Source organism: Eptatretus burgeri, unplaced genomic scaffold (genome assembly GCF_056783735.1).
Source record: "Eptatretus burgeri isolate ZD-2024b unplaced genomic scaffold, Ebu_testis_v1 Ebu_testis_scaffold_914, whole genome shotgun sequence".
Taxonomy (NCBI): Eukaryota; Metazoa; Chordata; class Myxini; order Myxiniformes; family Myxinidae; genus Eptatretus; species Eptatretus burgeri.
The window spans coordinates 1-25,000 of NW_028222863.1; the positions used below are offsets into that span (position 1 = coordinate 1).

The 25,000-nt window shown below is 44.6% G+C and overlaps 1 protein-coding gene and 1 long non-coding RNA gene across 5 annotated transcripts; one reads left to right on the forward strand and one right to left on the reverse strand.

Moving 5' to 3' along the window:
- The first annotated feature begins 2,043 nt into the window (after positions 1-2,043).
- Positions 2,044-6,529, forward strand: LOC147006999 (uncharacterized). The gene is made up of 5 exons (XR_015054485.1): positions 2,044-2,526; positions 3,191-3,262; positions 3,801-3,931; positions 4,909-5,045; positions 5,184-6,529. It is a non-coding gene; the product is annotated as an uncharacterized LOC147006999 (long non-coding RNA).
- Positions 6,523-22,064, reverse strand: LOC147007000 (cytoplasmic polyadenylation element-binding protein 1-like). Of its 4 annotated transcripts, none has more exons than XM_085867664.1 (11): positions 21,728-22,063; positions 18,417-18,558; positions 16,841-17,298; positions 15,736-16,021; positions 15,419-15,532; positions 13,033-13,122; positions 10,541-10,683; positions 9,781-9,979; positions 8,713-8,807; positions 7,828-7,911; positions 6,523-7,198 (listed from the first exon to the last, which is right to left on the reverse strand). In XM_085867664.1, the coding sequence occupies exons 1-11, from the start codon at positions 21,992-21,994 to the stop codon at positions 7,112-7,114; spliced, it is 1,965 nt and encodes a 654-aa protein (XP_085723790.1). In that variant the 5' UTR covers positions 21,995-22,063; the 3' UTR covers positions 6,523-7,111. The 4 variants fall into 4 exon arrangements, with proteins under 4 accessions (XP_085723790.1, XP_085723791.1, XP_085723792.1 ...); XM_085867665.1 differs by having other exon boundaries at positions 18,426-18,558; positions 21,728-22,061; XM_085867666.1 differs by lacking the exon at positions 13,033-13,122 and having other exon boundaries at positions 21,728-22,064.
- Positions 22,065-25,000: the final 2,936 nt, after the last annotated feature.

Sequence of the window (25,000 nt, forward strand, 5' to 3'; positions counted from 1 at the left end):
CAAACAGAGAATTTACTTGCGGGTGGGTTGTTCCCTTGACTTGACCCTGGGAACCACAAGCAACTTTTTTTAAAGTTGGTGGGGATTGGCCCATCCGTTTCTTTTTATATGGGTATTTCCATGTGTCGTCGATCGGTAATTTAAACATACATGCACCCGGAGACGCCCGCCCAGAGTGTCAAACAATGTCCGAATTGGACAAACTCGTACGTGCCCGTACATGCGTGGCCGTACGGGCAAAAATAAAAAAAAAACTTTCAAACCGCGTGCCAGAAACAACAACCACACAGGTTGTTGCTTCGCTCTCGCGTGCCCCATACGTGCGTGGCCGTGCATGCAAACCCTCCCCCCAAGAAAAAAACAAGTTTCAAACAAACTCACAGGCCGTTCCTTTACTCTCATAAGCGACGACTGGATTGGGGCATTGTGTTTATCTATAATTGCGCATAAGAAATCGAGAAATTATGAGAATACAGTAAGTCATCACTATCCGGAAGTGGTGCGTGCCCGTACGGAATGTGCACATGCATTCCACGAATTATCGCTTGCATTGAAGTAACAACTGCTGTGATACTTATACACACAGAGTTAATTAAAATCCAAATTAAAATCAAGTTTACCTGCCTCAACAACCACACAGGACGTTCCTTCACTTTCGCGTGGCCGTACGTGCGTGGCCGTACAAAAAAAAAAAACTTTCAACGACGTAAAAGTAAACGACGACTGGATTGGGGCATTGTGTTTATCTATAAATGCACATAAGAAATGGAGAAATTATTAGAATACAGTGAGTCATCACGATCCTAAAGTCCGCACGTTGTAACCCGTAATGGGGAACGCGGCTGAGGATCTCTTCCCCATCGGCCACGCCAACGCAGCAACGTGTCCTGTCATTGGTTGGTAAATAAATGGCCATAACTTGGGAAACACTTTTATGATTTATATCAAACCTTGAAAAGGCACATTAGTAGAGTCAATAATTGCACCCCAAAAAATTGCAACAAAACGTTTCATTGTTTGAAATGCTTTAACAGGTCATGGTGAATTCCAGAAAAAAAGTCTCGGGTAATCTGACCCCGGTAAAGGGGTTAATTTGCATAAAAAGTCTCGGGTAATCTGACCCCAGTGAAGGGGTTAATTTGCATATTTTCAAGATGGCCGCCAATGAAAATGTCAATGTACTATAAACTTTTTTATGGTTGATTTTAGACCCCATAAATGGATTGGCAACAGATAGGAACATGGGGTTTCTAAATCAAATAAACATAGTTCCATCCGCCTATGACGTAACTATGACGAATATGACGTCATAGTTAAAAGCTAAATGAGTATGCCATAGAAAATCTGTTGTTTTATAATATGTAATGACATGTGATGCTATCATTTAACTCCTTGAACGAGTTAAGCTGTCCCTTTCCTGTAATTACATAGATGGGACGTCATCAATCCAAAAGAAATCTGAATGTATGCCACACAGCCTTACCATAAGCCACGCCCATTGTCGCCCTGGATCATCTCAGCATTGTCATTGTCATCATTCTCATTCTCATCCCCCAACATTTGATTGAAAGGGTTGCTACATGACTGCACTTGGCACTGTCCACAAGCTGATGTGCATGGTAGACCGTAGGTTCTGCATGTGCAACGTTGAGTACTGCACCCGGTAGTGCAGTTGCAGTGAACTACCTTAAGCAAAGAGTCTGGTGCGGCATTCATTTCATGGGATGAACTGATTCTCCTCTGTTTTCCACCCCCAGTCTGTTGCTTCCAAATCTGCCTCTTCTCCCATCCATGTCATGATCTGGAAATACGTGCGGAGTGAATGGTGCTTAGTTGCCGCTTCAGTTGGCGGCAGACGGTCTGGGGTAACAAACGACACAGCCGATACCACTTTCTTTGTCAAGATGCTGTCCAGATGTACCCGGCCCACAATAATATTTGTAATTACACAAGCTTTAATCATATCAATTAATACACATACTTAGAAATAATTTATACCAAATCACAGACACACACTCATAGACGAATGTACTAATCATGTTTCTGATGAACTTTTCACTCAGTCGTTGTCTATCATCTCAGTTTTCGCCGATATATTTATAATATGGGATAAAATCCCTTATTTGCGAAGTTTAAATCAATCATGAGGCTTCATTGAGCCACAGCCAAACTAAAAAAAAAATCACAGAGTTGATATTTTAAAAGAGATTTTCCACCACAGTCCCAAACGTGGGTTGATGTGACTTGGTTTCTCAGTTCGTCTTGTCAATCTTTGTTTAAAACACTGTCCCAACGTCTTCCTGCTTTTTCAGTTTCCTTGGTGAGTGGTCTGAACACCGACTGCACCTGGAGCTGGCAAACTGCCGTTGGATCACAAACGAGTCCTTGGAATCTGTAACCAAGCTCTGCCCAAACCTTCGTGACCTGGACCTGTCGTCATGTGACCAAATACCACCCGGGGAATTCAAGCAGCTCTCGTCCTTGCAGAAGCTGCAACGCCTCGTCCTGTACCGAACGCAGATCGATGTAAGCTCCTTACGTAGTTTATGTTCGTTTTACTCTCATGCAGTTTTGTTGTTTATAAAGTCATTGCAAGTCAATCTTGAGTTTTATGGCAATGTTAAATTGAGACGCGAGGTGGTTTGATTGCCCCCCCCCCCCAGCCAAGTTATTTGAAAGTCAAACCAGACACGATGATAAATGTGAAACCAAAATTAAATACTAGGAACATTTAAAGCTGGAAAGTCATACATTTCCCGTTTACTTTCCTTGCATAGCCCATTGAACCAGGCAAGATCTATGTGGCCTTGTTAGTGCCCTTCTGTCATCTCCATGGTCTCCTGCCTGTGAGATTTCCCACTGAACCAGGCAAGATCTATGTGGCCTTGGTAGTGCCCTTCTGTCATCTCCATGGTCTCTTGCCTGTGAGATTTTTTTTGAATCTCCATAAGATTGCAAAGTAGATTACCAAGCTAAAGTCACCTCCATGATGCATTACCCCCTGCTGGCACGGTTCCACAATGGTTTTTAGATCCTCAGACTGGTTCTTAGATCTTTAAACTCCATAAAACGCTTTAATTCTGGAATCAGCTAGCGAAGAGAGTCTTTCTGTCTCGTTCTGCTCCGTGGATGGGAAGGGGATTCTTTTACCGGTGTTAAAGGATGACATCATACTCCTATCTTGTTTCAGACGGAGAGTCTCCTGTCGATCACTTCCAAGTGCACGGATTTGAGGCATCTCAACCTCGGAGACTGTTTAGAGGTATGTGTACCTCTTTGTGCCACCGCAGAGGTGTTTTGCAGTCAAACGATAGTCCTGTACGATTGTGAAGACAAACTGATTCACTTCCACCTTGGGATGAGTTCACCTGATTTGTTGATATTTTGTTTCTTCGTCACATAAATATGAATACAGTCTTTGTGAGGTTATGATTCATCACAATGAGCTCCAGGCATTGCTTCCACAAGATCCCTTTTGAACCTTAATTGCTGCAAAAATAAAGGAAACCAGAGTGAGGAAACCAGGAAACCATCTCAAATCTCCACGCTTCCCCACCTCGAGCAAAGTTGAAAGTTGTCAAAAAGTTCCATCAGGAAAGATCCAATATCAAATTTTGATTTAAATTTTTTCCCATTTCGACCTCTTTGACTCAAAGTTCCCATCCTGAGGCACGAACCGGGGATCAAATCCCCCAAAATTTGTTGCATATTTCATGCGTCCCCCCAATGTTGATTGCATGTACAAAGCTTCATTAAAACGTGTTAATAATTTGATTTTGTGGTTGTTGATCCTGCCCCAGGGGGCGTGGTGAAAAGTTTTTGTGCTCTTGAAGCTTCTTGCCATGTGGTGATCACAACAACCAAGTTCAGCCTGGTGTTGGCTTAGTGGTTAGTGTGACGGCTTGGGACATCCCATTGTAAGGATATTGAGGTAAACGGCCGGACAGAAACATGGACACAATGCTTTCAAGTTTTTGTTGTTGAATGAGGAGAAAGCGGTATATTTGGGATCAAGAAAATGAGAGTTTCACATGAAATGATGTCGATCATTCATGATCACATCGAATGTAATTTGTACAGCAAGGTGACTCTGCAGTTGAAAGCTTTTGTGGTTTTTTTTTTTTTCTCCATTGAAAGAGGAACAGTTTTCTAATTACCTTCGCAAACTTTGTTGCGAAGGTTATGTTTTGATCGCTGTGTATTTATTTGTTTATTTGTGAATATGTGCGTTTGTTTGTTTGTTTGTTTGTTATTCGCATAACTCCAAAAGTATTGAACTGAATCGCAGCAAATTTGGTGGGATGATTGGTTATTATCCGAGGATCATTTGATTAGATTTTGGGAGCGATCGGGTCAAAGGTCAAGGTCATGAAAAGGTCAAAATCGTCTTTTTACCATAGCGCGGTCAATTTGTATCCAATCTGCATGCAACTATTGCCAAAATGTTCAGAATTCAATGCCCCATCTTGTGATATGTGACATGACACAATGACGTAATAACCCTTATTACGTCATTGTGTCAGGTCACAGCTCAGCCCTGTCCGTATGTCCACGTCAAACGACGAAGGCAATATGCACGAAACAACCTGACTCACACAGTAAAGGTGAGATACCTGTCAGTGAAATCATTATCATGATTATTACAATCGCCATCCACAGTCATCGAGACCAAGTACAATATCGCTGCGTTTCGTGGACCATTGACGCTTCGTCTCGGAGGAGATAACAAACACTGAGCTCCATTATAGTGAAGATTAAAATGTAAATTAATTAAGGGGTTATAAATTTTGTAAATATGAGGGATATCATTTCACTTGTTCAGTGAAACATTCAACATTTACATTTTAGTTTTTAACAAATAAAACAAACATTGGTTGTTTGGGATCACAACAACATCACTCTTTGCAGGTCAGGGCCTGAAGAGGCACACGGTTGAGAGGATGGATTGGGATGTCACGTCCCTTGAGATTACTTTATGGCTGCCTGTTTTCAGAAGGTGAACATTCCACAATCTGATATGCAACAGCCAACAAATCCACACAAAGGTATTTCATATATCCAAACAACCATTTCATCAAACACCATCAACTATTCATTTCACATATTAATTCATGCATTATACGGGATTTGAACCAAGGACTTTGAATGTGATAACACTCACGTGCACCACTCACCTGCCGCAGGAACTGTTAATCCATCTTTTAAACTCATCTACAAACATGGAGGAGTCTGACAGAAAGGGATTGGGTGGCACGGCAGGAGATGAATGTGAAAAGAGATCAAAACTCCACCATTGTTTGTGTATGTAAATTGTAATATGTAGATATTGGGAAGTTGTTGTGGATAATTTGTTGTTCTATTCAATGCGTACCCGTTGTGGATGATTTATCATGTTTGATCGTTCATTTATTTGTTAATCTTTGCGATGAGGAAACACCCACTCCCAACTGGAGAGGAAGGAAGAGTCGTGTTGTTCTCCTCTTCGGGGTATATACATTACAGTAGATCTAGGCACAGAAGGGACACTCAGAAAAAGGGGACACCATGGAAAGGGACACTCCAAAAAGGAGGTCACCATGGAGAGGAACACTCAGAAAAAGAGGACACTCTCGGGAGGGACACTCAGAAAAAGGGGACACTCTCAGGAGGGACACTCAGAAAAAGAGGACACTCGAGAGCGTGCACCTCATGCTGCATGGCCAACACTCGGCAGCACGTGATAGCACTGGAATAGCACCTTGTGAGTATGTATTCAGATAATTTCAGGAGTGAGGAATTTCCAAATATATGTGGTATAGAATGGGCCAAGAAACCAACAACCCAATATGAAGTGTCACCTCTAACCATGCATGGACTGCAGCAAATTGTGAAGAAAGCTCGTAACAAGCCTGTCCCAGGACCGAATGGTGTCTCTTGTCTGATATATCAGCCGTGTCCGGCCATATTATCCCAACTTCACCGGCTCATAAGAGCTGCTTGGAGGAAGAAGCTCATACATCATGAATGGCAAACTGCAGAGGGAATGTACATTCCTAAAGAATACCAGTGGAAGCATCTCAACCAATTTCGACCAAGACCTTTCCTTAACGTCGAAAGCAAGATATTTTTTGTAGTACTTGCAAAAATGTTAATACACCATTCAGTCTCAAACTCGTCTCTTTCTGTCGTCTACCCTCTCCTCACCGGTTTTGTCCCCCCGCCCCCATATTTCTGCAGGGCGCTCAAGGTTTGCCAGCAACCCCCTTCTGGTAAAACTACCAAAATCACGAACCACTGCTCACCTTCACTCTTCCATTCCTCTTTTCCCCACCTTTGGAATAAACTCCCACACTCTCTTCAATCCCACTCTTCCCTCCAGGTCTTCAAAACAGGTGTTCACCACCATCTCAAATCTTCCCCCATCCAAATCATCCATCTTTTCTTTGGGCGATCCCACCATATTGGCGATCTTGGTCCAAGCATGAAACACGTTCTTCTGACGCATACTTTTATTTGGGCGGTGTATAGGCAACTGACAGCTCTGTATCGGCTAACACCATTCACAAACACTCCCCTCCTACAGCTACCCTCTCGACCACCATTCACAAACACTCCCCTCAAACACCTACCCTCTCGACCACCATTCACAAACACTCCCCAGCCGAACTCGACAAAACGGAAAATAATTAAATAAATCCGTGCACACTTCCTCTCTCACTTCATTCCTGGATCCTGGTCGGGAACAACAATCCTTTGCCCAATCCCACAAAAATAATTTTGAAACATCACGTGACCCTGCGAGATCCAATCACTGATGGAGCACAACAACAACAACTAGAATGAGTAAGAGAACGAACCACATTCACTCGAAAATGGCAACTCAATTTTAAAATAATAATAAAAAATATAAATAAAACAATTAGTGCAATAAAAATTGGAACAATCAATAAAAATACTTTTCGTTCAATCCTCCGTCACAATGTTGTTCAGAAAAATAAAGATGCAAAAATGTGAGGGAGCAAAAAGAAAGGGGGATGGTTTTCGGTTGAAGAAGAAGAAGACGTAGTGTCATGAGGAATTACAGGGTGGGGATCTGAGACCAGGTGATGCAGATATGCAGGTGTTCTTTCTACTAGCGCATCACTTGGCGATGGAAACACCTGTCCTCAACGGCATGTTGTGCACGCCAGCAGGATTTGCAGTAGTACTGGAAGCATTCCTGTAACCGGAAGTGATCAGGGAAGGTGGAAACAAGACCGACATTGTATCTTGTGCTGGGAGGAAGATGCATGATCAGAAAAATAAAAAACACCTTTTCCATCGACATCGTGACGTCACAATGAAATTCACACAAACGAGAGGCTGCTCCTGTCGTGTGCACGTGGAGTCCCTTCCTGGTCACACATCTCGATAAAATACCCCTGTACCTCCAACTACCACCACCTTTCTATCACCCTTACCCCCAGGTAAAATACCGGCAAACAGTGTGAGGCCTCCTCCGCATCCCTATCCCCAATTTTGAAATCGTCTTTGGATGAAACCGTTGGCTTTTAACGGTCTCCCTGCTCCACCTTCAAATGGAACAACAAGACGTGAACAAAGGACCCAATTCAACCAAATGGACCAGTCCGTACACCAAAGGTAAACCGGGATGGTTTGCGATATTTTGAAGTTCAAAGGTCACGCTTTGCCCTCTTGATTACATGTAAGAAGCAATGTGGTTTGCACGTACTCGAACACCATTTCTATAACTCGGTGAGGAAAATCCCCAAAAAACCCCAAAAGATGAATCCACAAAATGAAACTCCACTCTGGACACGCTACACGTGGAGAGTGAACGAGCGTTACCGTTTCTCGACAGAATGAGCTTCCAGGCTGGAGGAAGCAGGACTGGCACAAGGACCCATTTTCCACATGCGGGTCGATCTGGATCTGTGACCACAAGGATGTTAAAAAAACAATTAGAAATGCAAATTGGTGAAGGGAAACCGGTGACGTGTGTGAACAGACGAGGAAACGGTAACGAGTGAGATTCATTTCACAAAATCAGGGATTTGGACATTTCACTGGAGTTTAAAAATAAATAATGATGGGAAGAGATGGGAGGGAATGTAGAAAGGGAAATGTGACAACAATTGGACCGAAGGGAAGTGTCCCCTTGATCGTGATCCTGAAAAGTCAAAGCACTACGTGGGTACAAGACCCGAGCTAAAACGTACAGGTAGTGGTCGTGAGTCGTGCGATGGGCGCCAGGAGTCGGAAAACAGGTAACCCGAGACGAACATGACTGCAGATCGATACAAGATGGGAACAGATTCACGATAGGATGAACAGTCGTGCGAACGGACAACAACGATTGGAGAAAATGGACGGGGTGCGGGGAACACGTTTTGTAAAGGATCACGTGGAGCTGAGAAAAAGTCCAGCACTCGAGGAGAAACCACAACTGGCAACAACAAACAGTCCACCACCAAGACAAGACTACAACAAGAAAAAGAGCAATCAGAGATTGCAGACCCTCGCCAGGAGTTATTGCCTGTGGTGTTTGTGAAGTTTTGTGTGGTATTGATGCACTGTGGTTTCTCCTCGAGTGCAGAACGACAGGTAAAAAAATTTTTTACTGTACCTGTCCTGTGTTTAGAAAATGAACAACAACCACGAATCAATTCCAATCAACATTGCTTTGAGCTCAATGTCCATTCCAAACCGAAACGGAACTTTCAACAGACAAACCTTTCTTCTGAACTTTGGAGTTCGAATGTCGACAAATTCAGCAGCAACTGCCTTCATGCAACTCGCGCGGTTTCCAAACATCACGCGAGCCGACCCTGCAACACAACAAAACTTCAAGAGGAACGAGAGAGTTTGCAGAACACATCATCAGGTGCAATCTTGAGAAGAAAGGACTCGGGCGGGATCTGGGAGCGGTAAGTAGATTGGCCATGATGATGCAGAATTCCGTAACATTTTGTCCAAGTGCTGCTGAGTGCCAAAAAGTCGGTTTGCGTTCTCTTGTTCAAGCTGAGAGTTCAAATGAAATGAAAGAAATATTTTAATGGTGTCGAAAAAAAATAATTCCGGAACTTTACCGCCATTGATGCACCGCCTTTTACACCACCTGATTTAACGTGGTTGCATGAGTTCTTTGTACCCGTTGTTTGTGTCCTTTATAACGTCCTTAAAAACAATAAGTTTCCTGTTTGGAATAATTTTCAAATCTGACTGCCAAACGGACAGAGTAAAAAACATGATCACTCCTCTCCACACGGATTGAATGATCTATATATTACATACGCGGGAGAAAAAATATATTCCCAAGTGCATTACACAACCCCCTTACACTCTTCCGTTCGCATTAGCAGTCTTACCTTTTACAAGTGTGTTCCTTGAGAGACATAGTCAGATCTTGTCGATCATGTGATTGAATCAACACAAGGTTCATATGAGCATTTCAATCGGCAGGGGAAGGAAGAAGCTGACATTTCGACTGTTAACCCTTCATCGGACCAACAGATGGGGTGACAATCGTTTTTATTTTATCGCTTAGACGACGTTGGTTTCCAGAAACTTCGAACCCAAATTATGCAAAACTGCATCCTTTCTCTGGATTTGAACTCCACCTATGCATCACCTGCAGTCGTTATGGAGTATCCTCTTCCAGTGGGGAAATTTCAAGGCTCGAACAGTTTCCCTGGAATAAACGAGGGAGCAGACCCGGTTAACCCGAGGGTTTGCTCCCAGCACCCATTCTTAGCTCCACTCCAGCTCCGTACAGGTAAAACAGCTCAGGTGTGCACGCACCCATTGGGTATCGGTGTATGTCAGTGTCGATGCCCACGTAAACGACTCCCTCGAAGAGGTCGTTGAGAACATCGGCGAGTCCCTTTGCTGTTATCAAGCCATGCAGTGCCCCCACAAACACGTTCAGTCCAGTCTCCAAGCACACCCTATGATTCAAAACGATGCTCGAGTCTGCCACGACCCAGGGGATCACCTCTACCTGTGCAAGGATGAAGGGAAGACAAGAGTGAAGAGGAGGAGGACGTGAAGAATAACCCAAACCATCACTCCATCAAATTGTATATCAAAGCAAACGTTGATAAAACCCATCTTTCAAAGTGTGATCGAAGAGCTCAATGACGACTGCTGTTCCTTCACTAAAAGTGCTGCATATGACGTCATGCTGATATATTCAAGAGAAATTTTAAATGTTCTGTTCTACCTGGTTTGGTATTCAGTTCCCTCACCGGTCCATGACTTATTCGGCTTCCTTTTGTTTTTATTAAATATCAGGTTGATGATCAGAGTAATACCTTTTTCAATTTTTTCAACGGAACAAGCCCCGCACATCTCGACCTTCAATCAACAACGGTTAAGGCATACTCGTATCCCCTATCATTATCCCAATTGGGTCAGCAAACCATATTTCGCTTGGGAATCCTTTGAAACTTTGTGATTATTACCTGCGCCACTCAAGGTGGAAGGAGGTGATGTTTTCACCCCTGTCTGTCTGTGTAGCCGAGAGGGAAATGGGTATCGATATTAATAAATGTACATGTACCACATGGGAAGACTCATGATTGTGGGACTCCATGGACATCATGTATAAATACAATGCATGGTGATCATCCTCATCAAAACGTTCACAAGCTCGTAGCAATGCTCGTACACCCGCTTCCGACTCGAACAGCAAATACACGTATCCTGCACACGGCACACGTCATAGAGGATTGTTACACACCACTTTCTCCACTACCAACATCGGCACAACACACACCACTTAACTATCTCCATGATACACACGGTTATTAACTTTATACATTCCCAACAAGAAAAAGAGCAATCTCTCACCAGGAATGACTTGTTTTGTGTGGTGTGTTGTGTAGTTTGGTGTGGTGTAGTTTGTGTGCTGGTGTGTTATGTAATTAATAAGAGACATAATTACAATTGCTGGCAGTGATGACCGGTTCAGCCGTTTCAGAGATGAAGATTTTTGAAGGTTTAAAAAATATGGCTGTCGAATCACGTGACCAATGACTTCAGTCATTCACTCTCCTGGGTCTATCTGCCATGATCTTTCTGAGGCAAACCACATTTCAAAGTTGGCCTCCAAAGCCAGCCGCCGACTGGACATCCTCCGTCGTACAAAGTCCTTCCTTGGCACACCTGAACTCCCATCCACATACAAGGCTTTCTTCCAGAGAGACCACTGCTCTCTCTTCTGGACTGGCTCCCCTGCCTCACACCTTGCTTTGCTGGACGACATGGAAACCAAGGCCTTCAAGATCATTGGAATCTCCTGCGCTCATTGCAGTCAATGGGTCGATCACTTTGACATTGCAGACAGGTCGGTGGTCTCTCTGTCTTCTCCCACCGCCTTTCTGGTCTTGCACCATCCACTCTTTCCATCCTTCGCCTCCATTCGCAGGTTTCTGCAGGGCTCACATGGTCCACCATCATCCCCCTCCAAAAAATTAAAAACCTGTCTCCGGTCACTGCTCACCTCCACTCTTTCGTTCCTTTTTTTTCTTGACTGTGGAACCAACTTCCACATTCTCTTCAATCCCATTTTTCCCGCCAGGTCTGGAAGACAGCTCGCTGTTCACCACCATCTCAGAACGTCCCCCAATCCAAAACTATGATGTTTTCTACCCCAGCTAATGCCTCTCCCCAAAACAACCAGCCTCAAGCCAAACTCTTTCCTTCCTTCCTTAGAGTTTGCTTCTGTGTCCATCACAGCACATCCACCACCATGATCTGAACGACCTTCATGAACACTCCCCAAGTCCACCTCTTCGGGTGTCAAGTTTTTCCTTCCACTCCTGTCATTGAGAGTTTGCTTCTTTATCCATCTTGTTCACTCAATGTGTCCTCCCAGAACCCTCCTCATTCCATACTTTTCCTACTTCTCAAAGCCTCCCTCCATTAACCCCGTCGTTGCTGTGTTCTCCCACCCCTTCTCTCTCCTGTTCTTTTTGTTCTGTTATGCCCGATTCGGTTCTATGTTCTGACTCCTTTGGGATCCTCAAAACAATAAAAACTAGAGTTCAGGGAACACGTTACCCCGGGAACACTGTCTTAAGAAACAAGGACATGCGCAGGGTCGACAATGGGCAAATTTGATTGTTCCTGATGACGTAAAATATTTTGTCCGAGTACGGCACTGTACTACGAAACGGAAGGGTTTTGAAAGTGCTGACAAGTCGATTTGTGTTCTGCAGTGTTCAAGTATCTCATTAAATTGAAATAAAATAAAGATTTTAATAGTTATAGAAATAAAAAATTCAGACGTTTACCGCCGTTGATGCATCGCCTTTTACACCACTTTATTGAACACCTTACGTTAGTTCTTCGTACCTGTTGTGTGTGTCTTCTCTGACATATTTAAAATCAGTAAGTTTCCTGTTTGAAATGATTTTCAGTTTTGTCTTGCTGTAAAAAAATTTTGTTTATCTCACTCCTTTTATCGCACGTGCGATCGGGACGAATTCAGAGCTACATTACTCTTAAACAACAGGTGAGTTTTCCGATTCATGTTCAAAATATGACATCCCAATTGAAATCAAGTTAATTGTTCCTTGATCACAAACCGATGTTTGTAGACAGAAGGACGGACAGACAGACAGACAGAAGTGAAACAAATGCTTCGCTCCGTTTTTCCTCATTTTTAGCTGTTTGTAGATCTGGGGAGCTGATGGGATGGCGTGTCGTCCGTCCTCATGGGGGGGGAGCACCCAGGGGTATTGCCCCGATGTTTGAGATCCTGGTGCTGTATTTGATCATTTTCTTGATTTCAGCGACCTTTCTGAGCGTGTGTTGTGTGTGTGTGTGTGTGCTGTGTGTGTGTGTGTGTGTGTGTGTGTGTGTGTGTGTGTGTGTGTGTTGTGTGTGTGTGTGTGTGCTGTGTGATTTATGTTCCAACTGCTCCATGTGCATTCGACCCAGTTGAATGAAATAAATAAATAATCCCCAAAGTAAAAAACATTTCCCCACCACCACACCTACATACAGTGTACACAATACATTACAGTGGGTTTGCTCCCGTTACCATACCTTTGGGGTTGCCCCATCTGTACTTGCTCCTCTTTCTCGGCCACTCCACCGAAACTTTGCCAAAAGCCCTAAATGAACCCAACAAGTTGGCTAAACAGAAGAAAATACAACAAAAAGTGATCAGATTAAAAGGACGCTTCCTGATCAACTTACTGTACATCGATTTGATGAGCAAACCTTCAAGTCACGTGTCAAACATCTACACTTATAAATGTCAGCGTGTGTGTGTGTATCCATGTATCTCCTGCATAACTCCAAAACCATAAAGCCGAGCAGCCTGAAACTTTGCATGCATACAAAGGGAACTCCAAGGAAGTGCAAGAGTGAAAATTGGGTGTTTGGGCTAATTAAAACACCCGTTTTGAAGATAATTATCGGCCTTATTTAATTATATCCTTCCTCAGGCGATCCTCGGCCACCTTGCTGTCTGGGGTCTGACGGCGTTTCCTGGGTAACCTCACTGGAATCTGAAGCCGCCATGTTTTTTGGCCTGCTCAACCACGCTCTGACTTGGAACAAGCCGTAACGATTTTTTAACGATAAAGTTTTTTTTTTCACTTTTCTCACTCATATTATCGAATGCCTGTTCGTCATAGCAACAAATCGCTGGGTACATTGCAATGCATATAAACACCCGGACACGTCCGCGTTCGTGGCTTTATTTCATTTCCGCACATGCCATAACCTCGAGAATCTCTAAAACTAAGATGAATTACAAATTTTAAGCTCCAGAATTGAACTTAGCAGCATTTCCGACTCCTAAAAAAGTGTTAATTTGTCCAATTCGGACATATTTGACATTGCGGTCGTCTCCATTGCTAAATGCGTGCCAAGCGAGCCGTTTCTTATCAACCTTCGTTGTAGTGTTTGAGCCATGTTGGAGTGCTTAAGCCACGAGTGCTCTACAATATTCGCACTGTCACTGAATACGATATCGATTAATTTGAACAAAGTTCAGGGGCCACTCGCGTGTGTTGGCCGCGTGTTCTGTGGTGTAACAGGCGGTGGCTGGCTCGCTGAAAATGTGAAATTTTATTTTACACCTCGTTTCCCCTTTTTGTGCAATCTTCCATGATATGACACGTCACTTTGGCATAGACAAAAGAAATAAAAATTAAACATTTCGTTTTTTTTTAAGTTTCTTCAACCGTTTCGTGGATTGCTTGGTGAAGTCACTTGGCACATGTTCTTCAACCTTCAATCAATGGCGATACTGCAGTTAGATACCGGAGGTAGGAAGGCAAAATAAATTATATGATCACGAGTAAAAAATATTTTCAGTTGTTATAAAGTAATGAATCACAACATCACGTCAGGAAAGCCAAGAGGTACACGTGCTCACTCTGAGCTGTTTAGCCTGGGTTCGAATCCCGACCCAGCGAGAAACTGTCATCGCAGTCCTTCACAGGCAGGGTGATTCATCAATGAGTGTGCTGTCCCTCCGATGGATGTAAAATGGAATCCCTTTCCCCCTCGCCTCTCTCACCCCTCTCCCTCCTCTGCATCTCTCACCCCTCTGCCTCTCTCACCCCTATCTCACCCTCTCCCTTTTTCCGACCCTGGCCTCTCTCCCACCCCTCCTCCCTCCTCCTGCTCTCCCACCACCCCCCCCCTCTGTTGAAGGGACTGCAGCATGTTCAAATCAGATTCAGATGGTGGAATGGTATCATCCGACTTTTCAAAGTATCCACGCTCGTGTGTTTGTGTGTGTGTTTTCGGTCATAAAGCATAACATCTCAATTATAATACCAAGCTTGCACACTAAAAACTCGGCTCGCCGTCACACGATCCCTAGGAAATTGCTGTGGCACTGAGCAGACATGCCGACAATGTTTGGGAAGTCTTGGCGTTCCATAGTACCACTTGCATTTTGCACAATGCGTATTTTTTCATTCCCCGTGTACGGTCTGTCGTCTGCTTCCAGATATGTTGTACTGCTATCCCGTGCATGTGCACGGGTATCACTCATATCATTACACTTGCTAACCCCACCCTCCTCCGCTCACCTTTCTCGACCCCCCCCCCCCTTCACACTCTCTCTCTCACTCTCTGTCCCATCGCTCCCCCCACCTTATAAAATTCAGCATTCTGCTCACACACCTCTGTCTCTCTCCCCCCTCCCTTTTCCTCGCTTCCTGCCTCCCCTTTCTCACCCCTCCCTCCTTTTCCCTACATCCTCTCTCCTCCTTCCTCTCTCTCTCTCCCTCCCCTCCCCTCCCTCTTTCTCCCCCCACCCTTAATATCCCTGTCAACGAAGCGATGGGTTGTATTTGCTGGTTGAATAATAAACAACATTCAGTCCTGATGTTCACACCGACACCGTCATGCCAGATCTTTATACGCATAAAGGCGAGGGAGTAGGAGAGACAGTAGAAAAAGCAAATACCCTCAGTGATGCTCCAGATAATTCCACCCAGGAAGACTTTTGTGGAGAAGACAGGGTTCGTGTGGATAATTCGTTGGAGCTTGCCACTCCATTTCCATATCGCTTCATTCATTACTGTTAATCGGTGGTAAAAGGTCACATCTCTGAACAAACACTCTCTCCACATACACCAACACTCTCTCCACAACATTCAAACACATTCATAAATCAAGATTACAATTCAAGATCCCATTCTTAAGTCTAATCACAACAACAACAAAAAGTCCAAGCACTTCCCCAGGGAGTAGAACAGACTGACGATCCAAACCGATGCGTACAAATTGGGGCTTGGCGTAGTTCTTCCTGATTATCAATGCTGCTGGGCTCTGCTGGCTGTGGTAGCGGTGGTGGTGATGGTTGTTGTGGATACCATATTCTCTCCAGTGGATACTTTTCACCTCCTCTGGGACAACTTCCTTGATCAAATATAGATGACTCGACTCCCTCCCTTGCTTGACTCGTACGAGCTGCTTGCATCTGCCTTGGCCAAGGGTCATGGCTCGAGGCAGTGAGTGGAGAGTGGCGTGCCGGAAAGTACAACGAACAGGACCCATGTAGGCCAGGCTGCAGGAAGTGAGGAAAATACATCGTCGTATCCAAGGAAATACAACCAATTTGTGTAAACAAAACTACAGCCAGAATGGCACTCGGTAGAGTGCAGACCGGATTAGAAAAAGAACACATTTGTTGAGGTTCAGAGCAATTAGAGGGAGGAAGGTGGACAAAGTGGAAAGATGGTGATAGGTAGGATCCAGAATACGTGGAATAGGAATGATGAACAACGATGTGCAAAGAGTAGTGGGGCAACTTCGCATAACAATTGTGCATTTTGTGAGGAAAGCACCAAATTTGGCACACTAGTAGCCTATCATATTATGAACAGATTTGGATATTGGGCCATCTCAAAATTTTTGATGGCAGTGGAAAATGGCTGCCACAGCCATCAGCGGCTGAATTTGAGATGGCCCAATATCCAAATCTGTTCATAATATGATGGGCTACTAGTGTGCCAAATTTGCTGCTATCCTCACAAAATGCACAATTGTTATGCTATGTTTAGCAAAGTTGCCCCACTATAAGGGAAGTTGGGTACAAGGATTAACACAAAAGACATCCGGAAGATTGAAAGAACTTTTCGGGGTGGACGAGGAGGATGAAGAACAGAAAGATGGGGGGCAGAAAACGAGGATGGAAACCTGTCGATAGCACGTATTAACCTGCATTGTACTGGAATGTCCGAACAAGTTCCAAACAGGTGGTCATCAACATTAAAGAATAGCTCTTCCACGAGCCTCGACAATATATCCCAAAAATATAAGTTTAAAAACAAAGAACAACAGGACTCAAAGCAAACCGCTGGTGGACGGGTCGGGAAAAACTTACCATTAAGTCTCCGAAGGCCTCGGAGCAAGAACAGAAGTCACTCATGTCAGAGTCAGTAAGGTTCGTGGAACGCGAGTCTGCATGAGTACGACCCTTCATTGCACACATGCTTGCGAACTTCGTACCGAGCTGCTCTATCTCAGCTGAACTTCCATCTTGATCTTCACCAAACATCGGACCCAAGTTCATCCTGGCACATGGACTTCCGAACATTCTGCCAAACTGCTCTGTTAGATCGGCAATAGTCTCTGCAGAACTGTTTGAGAGACGGGCCTCAATCTGTTCAGCTGCTGGAGATGTCACACCTGGGTCAGCCATTCCAGTGTTGACCCAATTCCAATAAGCCGATGCAAGATGTTCCGTCGAGACTTCCGGTGGTGTGCTTGTATTTGGGAAGAGGGTTTGGTTACATGGAGGTGGACCCTGGTTAACTTCAACAGGATGCAGGCTGGAAATGGCTGCAAAACAAATGACATTACAAGGTTGTGACACAATCCAAAAAATTTAATGTTTCAATCACTAATTAACAGCTCCAAAAAAAATCAAGGAGAATAAATTTTAAAAAGTAAAACTGGAGGGCAAGGATGCTGTGGCAAGAGAAAACGAGGTAAAAAATGTTCCTGTTGAAGGACCATGAACTTTAACAAAGAGTGAATCAATTCAAGGCAATTGTTTGAGCGAACAAGCGTGAAATAAGATGTCCAGTGAACGTTTACCCACTCAAAACAAACATTCTGTGACGCTGAGGCTACTGACAAGTTGGACATTGTTGTGAAACAACGTCCAAGAAACGAGGAGGAATGATCTTGTTCTGGCTTTTTGTGTCTTGACAGACAGACAGACCGACGGACCCAAATGCAATACCCTCCTCTCCTTGTCTCGGAATCCGGATCTTCAACAAAATCGAATCAAATTGTCCTGATCACACACCCAACCAGTCCACCATCTGTCGTCAGAATCCATCGATAACTTTTTGAGATATCATACTCGCAGACAAACAAACAAACAGACAGACAGACAGGGGTGAAAACATAACCGGGGGTAATAAACTAGAGTTCATCGAACATCTTATTCTGCATCGTGTTCGAGTATGTTATTAAATTGAAATGAAATAAAGACTTTAAAAGTCATAGAAAACAAATTTGGAAGTTTACCGCTCGCGTCTTTTACGTCACCCGATGTAAAACGATACATGAGTTATTCGTGCTTGTTGTTTGTGTCCTTTATAACATCCTCAGAAACAGTAAGTTTCCTGTTTGGAATGATTTTCAATTTTGTTTGACTGTCAGACAGGCAGATCGAGTAAAATAATTGTCTCACTCTTCTCCGTGCGCGCGATCGGGACAAACTCAGATCCAAACTCCGTTCAACTAAAGATTCGTTTTCCGATTCGTGTTCAAAATATAACATTCAATTGAAATCAAGTTGTTCGTCGATCATAAACTGACGTTTTCGATGCCCGGATGGACAGACAGACAGACAGAAGTGAATCCATTGCTTCACTCCGCTTTTCGCTCCGTGTGCTTGGGGTAACAACGATAAAAGCACAACATCAACATGACCAATCATTACCAACGGATCTCACCGCTCAAGGCGGCCACGTCACGTGACAAGGCATGTGAGGAGCTTCCCCTTCCAGGTGAGCCAGGTGCCGGTGGATCGTTGATGCGCTTGTTCACCTTGTTGTGGAATTCCTCATCTTCGTCACATTTACATTCCTAAAATAAATGTTTTCCTGATTTTTCAAGCGCAAAAGGAAGTGAATACTGCACAGGTACATGCAAACAGGTATTTTGTAAAAAAAGAGAAAAGTTCATGTTTACATTCACATGTTATGGACATTGTATCCAGTTTGGGTGCTGCACTGCACTGCCTGAAATAAGCACCTCATCACTGGGGTCCCCAAATGTAAATATCATTGCGGTTTTGGAAAGACCACCCCAGGGGAGTTGCGTTCAACACATCAGGGATTCCAAGTTTACATATGTTCATCGTCATTTTGTTTCGTTAGGTTACCCTTCCAACTTGTATCAGGGACAGGGAAATGCATTGTGTGTGAATAGCAGGTTCGATCCCCTTTTGTAATTATCACCCCTTAAAAATCTCCATCCATTCTAATCCCTCTCCCCATCCTGTGATCCGCAGCACCCTTTGACCTTCACACGCCAATGAGAAAGCGACACGCGAAGGTCAAAGGGTGCTGCGGTCACGTTCACTCGCAAAAGGCACTACCCACCCGGGAGGAATACAAGGCAGGGGTACGAGTCGAGCTGCGCCACCACAACAAACTTCCACAAGAGAGAATCCCTGCAAGACAAGCACCCTGGTGCCGAGAAGGGGATCCCGTCCACAATTTTAAGACAAAATAATCAGAAACTCGAAGGGCACTCGGTGGAGCGCGTACCTCCGCCACGTTATGCCTGATCCACGAGAACATATCAGCCCAATACATCTTTGACATATTGTGCGATATTGTTGCGGGGGCGAGACGTCGGCCACGGGCACGACCGCCAGACGGAGCCGCAAGTCGGCTCGACCGATCGCCCGGAATTCAGATCGTACTTCTCCGGAAAACTCCGGAGAATACGGGTCCTTTGTTTTGGACCCTGAAGCGTCAATATTTCCACTACGTGGTACAGGGTTATTTACCAAATCTTCAAAATACCGAGAGACCACGTGGCGATCTACCGAGTCTCCACACTCTCGACGGAACTCGTCCGAAAACGAGCCGCTTAGCGCGCTCGTTCCGTGTGCGATCCCGAGCGGTTTGATCGCCAAGAACCGTCCAGATGTCCCCTTACGGCGGCACGACGGCCTTGCTAATTTTCCCCAGCACGCGACATGCTCAGTCAATGAAATAAGGGACGCGAACAAACTGAAACATTTAATAATCGGGGTTTATTTACAATGCAATAGGTGGGGAATGAGGGAAGCACGTCAGGGCAGAGCTGAACCGAATAATAGAAAGGCAAATAATGTACAGCAAAGCACTTATACAATTGCTACTTACTATACCGGCGCCACAAACACACACACACACCCAAAGAAACGGACCAAATGGTCTTTAATTGGACCTCCAGCCCGGAGGACAGTCGGGCTGAAGACCAGGGTCTATCTGGGACCTTTCCACCTCGTGTGGTCTTCAAGGTGACCCGATCCTGGTAGGAGGAGGAGAAGGACGGCCAAAACGATAACCAAGGCCTCGACGACGAACAAGAGCGCTCCAAGACCAGAAGTACAATGTTGTCCCAGACGTCCCAGATGTACCTCTCAGGCCACAACGACCACGACAGGAGAGAGCCGTCCGATCGACTGGCTCCCCTTTTATTCGCTCCGTGCGCGGCTCGACCCCTCCCCCCTCGGCGCGCTGTCCAGCGCATCGGTGGGTGGGGGCTCGACCTTTCCCCTAGTAAGCGCGAGGAGGACGCCGGGAGCTGAGGGTTTTCTCCTCTGCAGCATGTCCACAACCAACGGTCATTTTGTTGCTGTTGTTGAAGATGAGGTTTTCCCAAAATAAATCACAGCGCATTTACATTGATTTACCCATAAGACAAGGGAAGGAAGCTATCTATAAAACACATACATACCGATATAACTGAGCTATAGGAACCTGGATGTTGTGTGTGATAGTTTTCCAAATTCGCAACAATATATCGTTTTTGGCCCCCATCTCGCAATGGTGTAGAATCACTTTGAAAATTAAATAATTCTCGTGTCCGGATCAGGATCTTCATAAAAGTCGAATCAATTCGTCTTTGTTACACACTCAACCTATCCACCAAAGTTCGTCCGGATCCGTCCACAACTTTTTGAGATATCCTGCACACAAACAGAATAACAAGAAAAAGACTGTGTGAAGAGCACGATACTTACAAATCTACCCCACCCCCTCCCCCTCTCCCAAGGTTGCCATGGATACATCAAATTGTCCATTTCATGAAGATTAAAATTGACAATCGGAATCAAAGTTCAGGTCAATCGGACGAAAATTGATGATTTTTCAGATTGAAATTGATTTTCGAAGTTTGACCTTAAGTTGACCTTTTGACCTAAAAAAGAAAAAATTTTCGTTGCTTTCCCAGTTCAGTGACGGACTATGCAAATCAAGTTCAACTTTCAAGTCAATCGGATGAAAAAATGACGATTTTAGAAATTCGACCCCAAGATGACCTTTGACCGTTGACCTCAAAATCAATCGGCTTCTCAGTTGAGACGACCTCTGCAACTTTGTGTGAAGTTTCGTGATGATCGGTTTCGAATTGTGACCTGTAGGCGATCGACAAACAAACATTATAACAAAATCGACTAAACAATGTCCTTGAACAATCTTCCATTTCACAACAAACAGAGAGGGGGGAGGGAGGGAGGGGGGAGGAGGGGGGAGGAAAACGTCGTCCTTCACCTTCGGGTGGCGGAGGTAATAACCAAACTTGCATCACCTGGACAGCTACTCGAGAGAAAGGGCACTTCTAAAGGGTAAATCTGAGGGGTAATTGTAAATGGTGAGCTGTGCCGCTGATGCAGTGCCCCCTGTTGGTTGGAACAGGAATTTGTAATTGGTTCACGGTGCCGGCGATAACGAGCCGATTATTCACGAAGGACGCTGTGTTGTCTTTAATGTCAACCGACTATTAACGGCAGAACAGGATTCGAACCCAGGCTACAGGTGAGGGTACACACCTCTCGGCCTGCCAGCCCGTTTCGTCCCGTTTATAACCACGTGACATTGCAGGTGAGGCGTCAGTCTGTCTCAGGTAAACTATGTAACCATAGAACAAATACTCGAACCGCGAACAGGTGGAAAATCCACGTGTGAACCATTTTAAATGAGACTCGAGACGATTAAAGCTCCACGTGGGGTTTTTCTGAGGAAACAGAATTAATTACCTCAGGTCGTCCGAGTAACGAGGTGTGAGTAAAACCATGCACCTCCTCGAGCAGGGTGAGCAACCATGCACGCTCGTCACGATTTGAAGGGATGAACGAGACGTCGCTTCTCTGAGCAGACGGGAAGCTCATCTTGCCCGCCCCGTGTGGTAGGGAACACGAAACTCGCAAAGAAAACGTGACCAGACCACGGTTTGGCGGGAAACTGAGCCGCGAGCTTCGTTCGTCACAAGAACGCTGAGGGGCCTCAGCCTCGACCCACGACATTCAAGGTTCGATGTCCTTTCAGAACACCACCCAGCGGGGAAAGTCACGCCCCTCTCGTTCAAACCACGCCCCTCTCGTTCAAACCACGCCCTATCGTTCAAACCACGCCCCTCTCGTTTAAACCACGCCCCCTCTCGTTCAAACCACGCCCCTCTCGTTCAAACCACGCCCGTGTCGTTCAAACCACGCCCTCTCGTTCAAACCACGCCCGTGTTGTTCAAACCACGCCCTCTCGTTCAAACCACGCCCTCTCGTTCAAACCACGCCCGTGTTGTTCAAACCTCGCCCCTCATTCGGTCAAATGCTTTTATTCAATCTTTTTATTTCATTCCTTCTTTTTGGTGTCTGCGTTTCACATTCATATTACTTTACCCTTCATTCTTTAATTCCCTGTTCTTCCTTTTCATTGATACTACGTCACTTCATTGTTGGCCCGCGCTGGCGAAGCTAAATGCGGGGTCGAGTGATCGGTCCCGTAGGTGTGTGCGTGTCTGAATTTTTGTTATTCCCTTTTCTCTGGAGCCGCTTGTGGGATTGAGGTGGAATGTTTTCATGATAATTATGACGTCATAAGACACGTGGTGTGGAAGCCATGTTGGAAAAAGGAGAAACGTTGGAGCTCTGCATCTCCAAAACCGCTCCATGGAAAAAAAATTGAAACTTAGCACACGTCCTGTGAAGTACTCCCCATGGGTAGTAGGTGATTTTTTTTAATGATGTCATAGGTTCCTTCGTTATGACGTCATAATTGCATACATATAACGCCACATCCAATCAGGATGAAATTTTTGGACGTTCATCAAGGGATAAATTGGTCAACAGAGAAAAAACAAATTATGACGTCATCGGTCATGTTGTATGAGGACCAAAAAGTTCAGCTATGACGTCATAAGTTACATAGTTTGGCAGCGATGTTGGATTTACCCGAAAACCTTTTTTTAAATCTGCAGAACAGCTGGAGAGATCGAGGGGAGACTTCACACACATTTTCCCCAATCAGTGGGGATACCAGGATGGTGAAGAATAATTGATAGGTCACATGGTATGGCAGCCATATTAGATTGAAGGAAAATATATTTTAAAATTTATTTCTTGAACCGCTGCATCAATCGATGAGAAAGTACAGAAATATGATGTAGTAGTGATGGGGAATATATGTTTTAAATTTAAACCTGATCGGATGCATGGTCTGGCAGCCAGAATTATTTAATTTTTTAATCCTGGTTCTTTTTGATTTTTTTTGAATAAGACTCACTTGGCTGCGCATGGATGTGTTTGAGGGTAGAGGAGTAGCAGCCGAAACCCGAGTCCTATCCAGGTTCGTCATGATGACTTCATCTTTGCTTTTAATGTGTTCAGGTTCCTTCTGGTGACTCCAATGCAGGACCCATTTTATCGTCGTCGTCGCCAGATATGCCTCCACCCACATTATTACATCATTATACAAACTTACACCAAGTTTGATTTAAATCCATGAACCCAAATTCAAAATATATTAAATAATTTTGGCTGCCAGACCTTGCGTCCGATCAGGTTGAAATTTAAAACATACATTCCACATGAGCACTACATCATAACTGTGTCATTTCACATCGATTGATGAAGCGGTTCAACAGAAAGATATTAAAAAGATTTTTGTTCAAAGCAATATGGCTGACAAACCATGTGACCTGTCAATAATTCATGAACACGCTGGTATTCCTAAGGCTTGGGGAACATGTGTGATCCTAAGCCGTGTGTGATGCTTGCCCTCGATCTGTCCAGCTGTTCTGGAAAAGAAGATTTTTTATAAGGTTTTAGGGTAAATCCAATATTGTTACCAAACCATGTGACCTATGACGTCATAGATGTTGAACTTTTTGTTCCTCGTGGATATGTGGTCATGCTTGTACAGTTTCTCCTCAATCTGTTTAGCCGTTTCGGAGATTTTTGAATTTAAAAAAATGGCTGCCAAACCAAGTGACCGATGACGTCATAATTTTTTTTTCTGTTCACCAATTTATCCTGAGATGAACCTTAAAATTTTTCATATTGATCGGATGTATGCATTTATGACGTCATAACTACGCCATCATTTAAAAATCACACTTATTTCGCGTGGGGAGAACTTGACAGTTGCCAAGTTTCAATTCTTTCCACGGAGAGGTTTCGAGGATACAGCGGTCCAACGCTTCTCCTTTTTTCCAACATGGCTGCCACAGCACGTCCTCAAAGAACTTCATCCACGTCCTGATGGAGCTGAGGGAGGTCCTGACCGAGGTCACATCTATTGAACTCCCCAAGGATCAGGATGGACCGATTCCCTGTCGCCATATTGTGACTTGCGAAGATTCCTTCCGATGCGAACTTGACGTCCGGGCCTGGTGCGCGTGCGTCCGCCGGAATAGTAGTGAACTGACCAAATTCCTGTGGCAGGTAGTGGGGTCAGAATGACACCGTCAGTACCTCCACGTCCTTGGAACAACACTGTTGAGGTTCCATAAAATCTTTGGTCCAATTCAAATTCACCAACATACATAACCCGCCATCTTTGGCCTTGCCAGATGACGCATCTCGATCGCCGAATCATCTCAAATCCATGGAAGGCCGCGTCATCCCCTCGACCGAGAAACGTCATTTTGTTCTTCATCGAGCGAGAGCTCATCGAAGGGAAAACAGGACCGGGTGCCTTGTGGTCTCGTCGTTTAAACCGTCGTTGAAGACCTCCATGAGCACCTCGTTTTTTTATTCCCCTCGACCCTGAGAGCACCATTCTCAAATGGCAGGTGCACAACATCTCTTTGGGTGACACCATCAGTACCGTGGGAAGGCAGGTTCAGCACGAACTCTCGAGCGTACATGATGACGTCATCTTGGGAAGAACGTCCATGAAGTGAGGAAGTGAGGTGTGTCCAACCCGTGACCGTTCGTACATTCCAAATGGTGATTTACTCTTTTCTTATACACATGGTCGAGGCTCGTGGAAAGGATTGAAGCTTTATGCTATTACGATGTTTAGTGATGAGC

What these genes read in the sequence shown, in the direction of transcription:
- LOC147007000 (XM_085867664.1), bottom strand. Translation starts at nt 21,994, where the DNA reads ATGTCGTGGGTCGAGGCTGAGGCCCCTCAGCGTTCTTGTGACGAACGA. An exon ending in AGGCCTTCGGAGACTTAATG is followed by an intron (nt 16,022 to 16,840) that starts GTAAGTTTTTCC and finishes CACTTCCTGCAG; the next exon opens with CCTGGCCTACATGGGTCCTG. An exon ending in ATCATGAGTCTTCCCATGTG is followed by an intron (nt 9,980 to 10,540) that starts GTACATGTACAT and finishes ATCCTTGCACAG; the next exon opens with GTAGAGGTGATCCCCTGGGT.